An 8395-nucleotide genomic window follows, 5' to 3' on the forward strand; every position below is an offset into this window, starting at 1 on the left:
GGAATAAATTGTATGAACTTGATATTGACATTTTGTATTTTGTTTACCTAAGTTTTGCACACATAATTCACCAAATAAATGTAGTTTTTTTTCTATACAAATGCCATACTTGATACATGAGTAACATGTTGTGGACTGGAGACAATAATTTGACTATGGATTAAGGCAAAACATTTTGCCATGTGCAGCATTTTGTAATCATGTAATCAGCAGCATATGGTGATCAATTGGGTGGACCAAATTCTCATTTAGTGAAAAAGATCTCCAAGTATACATGACATTTGATCATCCTACTAATAATTAACTATTGAATGTTTATATAAAAAAAAGCCTCAATACTTTTGAAATTTGATTTATTTTCTTCACTACAACATGTAGTTGGAACAGGATAATTACAATAGCAGCCATGCTTACAAATAAAAAAAACAATACTTGACATGTAGTAATGCAACCAAAATACAAACTAAAAAGTGTAAAATTGTAAGCTCTCACCAGACTAACACATGCAGTGTTATTGCACATACTAATCTCTAAATGGCCTTTTGTAACATTTGGCAAAACAGACATCTATGATATATGTACTGTAGCATTGTAATGCTTCTCTTCTCCCCATTTGACTTCTGTGAATAGAAATATTATTATAATACCCCTGTCATGTGTTAAGACTGAGTGGTGAGACTGACAGGAAAGCAGTTCAGTAATAAAAACAAATAAATAAAAAAACATAAGGCAGATTATCTGACTGTACAAAATAACTGTTGATAATTTTGGTCAATTGAATCAAGGGGAGAATAAAAAGTCAACTAAAGAAAGGTCATACATGACTGATATATTCTGAATAAACAGTTAAATATATCACATTTTGTTAAAATACATTAGTGTTTTTGTTAGCCACAGAAATCATCTATTTACATACACAGACTAAAATAACTAATGTACATTTATCCTTATAAGACATGACCTGATGAGAATACACATGAATATTGCTTTGGTACATATAAATTCAAGATGATCATAAACCCGAAGAAAACTTATTTTTTAAGGCAAACACCAACTTTTAAACAGATGCGGGGCAACCCAACCATGCAGCAAGGCTAGGAATGGCCTTTATACAGCATGAGCATACTATGTATTAGGCTTAGAAACAAATGTGAGCTTGAGAAACCTAGGTGTAAAATGTGACTAGAGGGAGACATTTGTACAGGTCACTAATGAATAATCATGCATTGGTTCAAGTCAAAAGCCTATTTTCCAGAGTCTAAAGCTGCCTGAACATGATAGAATGCTGGGATATTTGTACACAAGAGCAGAGGTTCCCAAACAATGGGTCGGGACCCATTTTTATGGGTTGTGAGTACATTTCCTACATTTCAACGCATTGTGAGTAGATCGGCTATTTTCACTATTTTTGAAAGAGGGCTTAAGCGATTAACTCATAATGTATTTTTTTTATTTTGGGTCCCGGGGTAGACACCACATTTATCTTTTGGGACTTGAGCTGAAAAGTTTGGGAACCACTGCACTAGAGAGCACCGTTTGGCTCATGTAATGCAGCTTGGTTAGTAGAATAAAGTACAATATTGGCAACTTGCCCTGTAAAACACTAAAGACGCATTTCAAGGGAAACAGAAAAGGTCCTCTGAGTCATAAAGTGTAACTATGTGTCAGTAGCAATAGTAGAGTTGAGAGCGCAGTCCCCTGAAGGTGTCATCGTCCTGGCCACTAGCCTGTTCTCCTTCAAACAGCATGGAGTCTGGAAGCAGTACACCCTCTAGTGGGTCTGGCTGGCAGAACTCCACTATGAACTCCTCTTCTGAGTTCAGTAGTATTTTTGACCATGCAGACAGGTCCAGGTTGGTCGCAATGCCACCGTACTCTTCAGGCAGGACTGAGCGGGGGATGTTACGGTGTAGGGAGCGGAGGTCAGAGCCATGGAGCATGTACTGTACAGCATGTGAAGACAACAATGCCACAGTGAGTGAGATAATTATTGGCATAATGAGCCATTTAGCAAAAGATATTCATTGGTCATACAAACACAAAGCACTACTTCAGACATTCTTGCAAATATATACAATTGTGTAGGTTTTGTGGGCTGAATTCATGCCTCATATTCAAAGGGAGTATTCAGTGTAGAATTTTGCTCACTTTCAATGAAACACATTTCTATTCCTTTAACAGTACTGTGTACTGTTTAACAGTACACAGTACTGTTAAAGTATTTCTCTCTCTCTCTCTCTACATCTATATATACTGTATCTATATACTGTATATATATATACACACACAGTATAGTATATACTGTATATTATCGCTGTCAGGAATAAACCTTGTATCTCCTGTATCTATATATATAATTTATTTTTTTCTGACTTAAATGTTTCAATTGTTAAAAAAAACAAATATAAATAAAAAAGCATTTTAAACATGTACACATTCACAAATGTGATTAGTTTTACTGAAGCTCAGAGATAAAATATTTATTTTGACAGAAAAGAGTCTAATAAACACAAGAAAGATACTCACCCTCTCTGCCATCTTTTCTTTTAGAAATGGCTTAATTATTGCAAAGATCCCTTTGAAGATTCTCGGCTCGTTAATTATGTTAACAGCCTTGATTCTGATTGGGAAGCCATCCTGCGGATAGGAGAGCCAATAAGAATATTCACAATCAGTCACTGTCAAATATCTGCTATACAAATATGACTCTCTCTCCTGTCCCGACATTCCTCAAACAGTCCAAGAATGTGTAGTAATACTGTAATATACCGTAGGGAACAAACTCTTTTTTTACTCTTATTCCTTAAAAGTTTAACTTTTTTTAAAAGAAAAAAACAAAAAACAATCTTATTAATTATTATCTTGAATAATTATAACTGGCGGGGGAGAGAAGATGAATTATAAAAATGTGTCTTGTGTTGACAAAACACCAGCATTTAATTAAACCAGTTTTAACCTGGTGTCCCTATTTTGAGTACGGTATGTAACATTTTCAACAATATTTATTTAATTTTTTTACATTTTCGGCACATGACACCATTATACGTCAAAGTATAAATCAGTCTTTAGTGGTTGCATAGTCATATGTGCCTCATTTACAAGCGTGGGTACGCACAGATTTTACACTTCAGCGCAAATAGTGTTTCCACGAGAATAGTCTGATTCACCATTATTTTTTGTGCTGGGTACACTGAATATCATGTCCGCTGTCGTGCACTCATATGTGCCACAAATCATGCGTAGCTGTAATTGGAATGCCTTATTATTCATTGCAAAATCAATTACAATAGTGCCAAACCTCAAATAAAATGTTTATGCTCCCAACATTAGTCATAACATAAAAGAAAAGATAAAAGGTGTCTGTTAAACCATCTATTGCTTGGATGCATATGGGCTTATAGACATGATGCAAATTCAATTCAAATTTTATTTTTCAGTTGGCGCATTTTAGAGCTACATATAATTATGTTTTTGCCTACAATTTGATGAAGATGCAGCCTGGATGAAATATGTGTCCATTCCCAATCCCGATGTAGGATAGGATATGCTTTCCCGTCAGTGATCAATATAGCAATCATCTTTTTTTTCCTTCTCTACCTCAGCAAAGGTGAGCGATTCTTTAGTAGAATAGGCTTATATAATATCTTGCCATTCTTTACGCACAGGTGGGATTCATTACAAATCAAGGCTTTACACAGCCTTTCATGAATCTCATGTCGGTCTATGCTTAAAAAATATACACTAAAATCGAAACTTAAATATAGTAGGAACTTTACAAAGAGCTTTGTGAATGAGGCCCAATAACATCTTCATCTGCTTACCTGGAGGATGCTCACAACCTTCTTAGCTAGGAAGGGGCCTGGATTGGAGGCTTGCGACATGCCTACACCTGTATAGTCTGCTAAGATGACAACCCCATTCACTTGATTCTCTTCAGGCTGGATCAACTTCTCCAGAGTCAGATAAATGGCCCTCACATTATCAACGAAAGGATAATCGTTTGGTTTCCATTTTCCTGCAAGGAATTTTTATATTTAATATTTCATATTAATCTACAATCTGATTATTTGTGTGTCCTTCTGTGTCCTTTCACACTATGTATGTATGAACTGTGTCAGTTGACCTGTGTCAAATGAATTTGTTTATTGTTGGGTTGCAGTGATTCTGACTTTTGATATTAGAGTATATTTCCTAAAAATAATTATAATCAGGCTACTATTTAGTCAAACTAGTAGACAATATTTTAACACCAGCCTTTTTTTGAGAGAATGTGTGAGGGGAAGTGTGCTACTTCAAGGGATACATTGTAATACATCTATCACAAACAATTTTACTTGTAATGAGTTATATCATTTTTTCTCAAAGTGGGGTCCGGGGACCCCCAGGGGTCCTTGAGGGAGTTCCAGGGGGTCCCCAGCTAAATGATAGATTAAGCACCAAATGGACCCTTATGGGTCTGTAACTCTGAGAGTGTACAAATGTAACCAAATGGACCCTAACGGTCCATTTGGTTACATTTGTACACTCTCAGATTTAAATTGACATAGATTTTACAATATAAATTGCGGTCCAAGTGATATAAATGCCATTAAATGAGGGTCCGTAGCCTAATGCATGTCAAACTGGGGGTCCTTGAAATTAAAATGGTTGAGAATCACTGCTAGAGAGCCGTAAAAATCTTCTCTTATGGGGTTCCCTGGCTTATCTTTTCGAATGGGGGTCCGTGGGCTAATAAGTGTCAACTTGGGGGTCCTTGACATGAAAAAGTTTGAGAACCACTGAGTTATATGACACAAACCTGGCCGAAGACACAGGATGTAACGTCCATCGGGGTCAGGATGTGGTAAGACAGTAAGAAAGCCCAGGTCAAGCACGTGTTTCACGGTGGATGGCTTCAGGTCCTGGAACACCTCTGGCCACGCCTTCCGACCGGCATGGTAATTGAGCAGCAGCTGCAGGGCGCGATCGTAGTCAAACTTCCTGGCCCGCAGGAAGCGCAGGAGGAAGGCATCATCCAGCCTTGTCCTAAGGTTGGGCTGGTCCTTCAGCATTATATGGGAAAAGATGGTTAAAGTACGTCCTCCAAAACCAAGCCAATGAGAAACAGTAACGCTAAAAGATGAACAATTCAATAAAAATTGTATGTTAACCACATTAAAGGAGAGATCCGGCCATTTTAAGTGTTATCTTTGATGTGTCGCTAATCACTCACCAACTTGCTTGTTTCTCTCACAGACGCCAGGTTCTGTGAGAGAAACAAGCAACCAGCGTCATCTCGTTCTGCACGAACGGTAGCTCGTGCGCGACATTCAGTGCATGTTTGAGTACCATGAGACTCCACGATGAGCAGTAGTAGAGAAAAAACTAACTTTGCATCGGTTATAATAGACGATTTTCACTCTTACACGGGCTCCCATTATGCCAACGGAGGTGGTCGCCAGACTGGACGACAGGGGATTCTCTGGAATAACTCAACGTCCCTTTCAATGTTGGTGAGTGATTAGCGACACATCAAAGATAACACTTAAAATGGCCGGATCTCTCCTTTAACCCTGCCGACCCTATTGGGCAAACTTTTAAAATGAGTCAAAATGTGTAAACATTTTTCTAAATGTTTTTTAAATAAAAATAATTGTGTTGTGTTGTGTGTCAGTGTGTGATTCTAAATCTATTCAAGGCAAACCTTCAGAATCATGTCTCTCAGTGCTTGAACATCACGCAGACGCCACTCCGGTTTCTCCTGGAGCTCCTCGCGGGCCTTGGCCACCAACTCGGGGGTCAGAGTGCAGGTGTAGATGTGCGGAGGAGGCTCAGGAAACCAGCTGTTGACAGCAGCGGCGCCTGATGGCTCCAGTTCCACTGATGGAGAGGTGAGATCAATGGACTCATGTTCATCGGCCATTGACTACCTGCGAGTTGCTGATTGGAGAATAACAGATGGAAAGTTATGCGGCAATGCACCGAGGTATAGACCAATTATTTGTTTACCAACATTGAGATTGGACGCACAGGTGATTGTTTCATGCAATCAATTCCCAACATAGTGTTTCGGGGTGTTTCAGTACATTCAACCTCCTCTTGTGTGTTGGCTAATGACTGAGGCGCGTCCTAGTGAGACATGACAGAATGGGTTTCATTTGGTGCCGGCCTGCGTGCGCATACTGGTTCTTATCAGTGTGACGTCGTCTGTTAAGGGGTCTATATAAAAAGATTATTCTAGGCCAAGGCCAAGGGTCTTCAACAGGGGAAGACCAGGGGTCCTCAGAGTTACTACAGGGGTCACCAAATATTTCTGTGATTTGAACTTTTTTCTTTTTTACTTTATTCTGAGGGCAACATTAACCGAAAATAGCAGATCTACAAGCTCACAACAAAACGTTGTGAGCTTGTAGATCGGCTATATTTTCGGCAAAGAGGTTTGGTGTAGGGGAAAAAACTTTAAAAAGAGAAAACTAAGTACAGAACCTTTAAAGGTCAAGATTACTAAGTATTGAGAGTTTAAGTGGTTAAATGTCTGAAATAAAATAAAATAAAAACATGAATTGACACAACACTGAAGATATAGTGCTGTCAGACAAGTCTATGAAGCTATCTATGAAATCTATGAAAAAGCTTGTATCTGCAACATCATTTTATACAATACGTAGTGTGGGTCCCTGCTTCATCTCTCTCTCAGCTAAGGGGTACTTGGCCTGAAAAACACTGAAGACCCCTGTTCTAGGCAGCGGCTCTTGGTCTTGGACGATCTATCAAATGTCACAATTTATAAGTCACCTTGGGTACAGTAAGGCTGATTAATCTAACGCTATACATCCCCCAACACAGTGTGCTAAAACAAGTGGAGGGGTCTGCAACTCTACAGTAATAATGTACATACATATTCACTTTATTTTACTTATTTGATGTGATTTAATAAACCTCAGCCCTGCCCCTATGAATCACACCGATCTAGACAAACTGACCGATCAACGAACAGCGATGCGACAACAATAAATCTAACGTTTAAGCATTAAGAGTTACCAACCCGAATGGGCGTTTAGTAAGTGATCTTCTACTACAACTCCAGACGACATTTATTAGCACCCATTTGAGTTTTGGTAAAAACCTGAAAAGGACCGAAGGAAAAGTGTCATAGAAATAACCACCAATCTGTCAGGAAAATCCTCCTATCATCAGTTCCGGGTATGGAGGAACGGCGGCCTCTCTGTGGCCAATCTGTATCACGTGATACACCACCAATGTTGCCATGTTGGCTTATTATAAGCCACTTTGGGTAGAGTTTCTGTAAAGTTGCTTGTAAACATTGGTAGTTGCGAGTTGCGTTTTTTGGGGGCTTGTTTCTAATGTGTGCAAGCTTATTTAGGCTTGCTTCCAACCACTGTTTTTTTTTTTTTAAACCAGTGGTTCTCAAATACTTTTCATACATGTTTTGTGCCAGGGAGCATTTGTGGTGTTAGAATGTTTACAAAATATTCCAAATATTCCACATTTTATTTCAAGAGGTTTTTTTTTAATAGCAGCTCTACAAAGTACAAACAAGCTCACAACTCATCGTTGCATATAGGTTTAAAATGCTCATGTGGCCTACTTCTTTTGGGCTTGTTTTCTTAGACCTGGTTGCTTATTTCTCTCAAAATATGGCAACGCTGTCCACCACAGAACGCGACGCATGTCAAAGACTAGCAATTTAAATAACAATAAACTGTTGCTTTGTTTCCCTTTTTTATTTGCGTTAGTCAACAGTAAGCTTGTCAGACACGGGTTAGACACCCTCACACTTTATGACTGTTTTACTCTGTGTAAGATTTTAGACAGTGTTGTTGTTTGGCTATGGAGAACCAGCAGATGGCGGTATTGTACCAACATGGACCCAGTGCAGTAAAGTAAGTAAGCACATGTAGGCCTACTTAAGTACTGTACAATTTTAAGGTACTTTTACTTTACTGGAGTATTTCCAATTTTCTATACTTTTACGTATACTTCACTACATCTCAGAGGCAAACATTGTACTTGTTATTCCACTGCAGTTATTTGTAATCTTTAGTTACTAGTTACTTTGTAGATTTAGAAAATATACAAAATATACATTAACCACTTCAGCCCTATACATTTTGTCCATTTGACAATCAACAACCGATCTACAAGCTACACTACAGTACATTTGTATATCAATGCTTTTGTACTTTTACTCAAGTAGATTTTGAATTCTGGACTTTTACTTGTAACAGAGCAGTATTGATACTACTTAAGGTAAAAATGAGAGTACTTTATCCACCACTGCATGGCTACTACTACCTCTTGCAACACTGCGTGCACGTGAAACCGCTCACATAATCTGACACACAGGTATCATATTTGCAGCTTTAAAATGGAAGTGATTGCAAGTCACACATGG

The 8395-nt window shown here is 38.3% G+C and overlaps 1 protein-coding gene across 2 annotated transcripts; it reads right to left on the reverse strand.

The window, feature by feature from the left end:
• Positions 1-348: 348 nt before the first annotated feature.
• Positions 349-7183, reverse strand: ttpal (tocopherol (alpha) transfer protein-like). 2 transcript variants are annotated; one of them, XM_084068884.1, is made up of 6 exons: positions 7146-7183; positions 5684-5919; positions 4799-5042; positions 3822-4015; positions 2527-2637; positions 349-1943 (listed from the first exon to the last, which is right to left on the reverse strand). In XM_084068884.1, exons 2-6 carry the CDS (start codon positions 5900-5902, stop codon positions 1665-1667), a joined length of 1047 nt encoding a protein of 348 aa, XP_083925010.1. In that variant the 5' UTR covers positions 5903-5919; positions 7146-7183; the 3' UTR covers positions 349-1664. The 2 variants fall into 2 exon arrangements, with proteins under 2 accessions (XP_083925010.1, XP_083925009.1); XM_084068883.1 differs by having other exon boundaries at positions 7025-7175.
• Between the last annotated feature and the right edge of the window lie 1212 nt (positions 7184-8395).

The sequence above is a fragment of the Gymnoscopelus microlampas genome (assembly GCF_963454915.1).
Source record: "Gymnoscopelus microlampas genome assembly, chromosome: 10".
Lineage (NCBI taxonomy): Eukaryota > Metazoa > Chordata > Actinopteri > Myctophiformes > Myctophidae > Gymnoscopelus > Gymnoscopelus microlampas.

What these genes read in the sequence shown, in the direction of transcription:
- ttpal (XM_084068884.1), bottom strand. Translation starts at nt 5,902, where the DNA reads ATGGCCGATGAACATGAGTCCATTGATCTCACCTCTCCATCAGTGGAA. An exon ending in CATCCTGTGTCTTCGGCCAG is followed by an intron (nt 4,016 to 4,798) that starts GTTTGTGTCATA and finishes AATTCCTTGCAG; the next exon opens with GAAAATGGAAACCAAACGAT. An exon ending in AAGAAAAGATGGCAGAGAGG is followed by an intron (nt 1,944 to 2,526) that starts GTGAGTATCTTT and finishes CATGCTGTACAG; the next exon opens with TACATGCTCCATGGCTCTGA.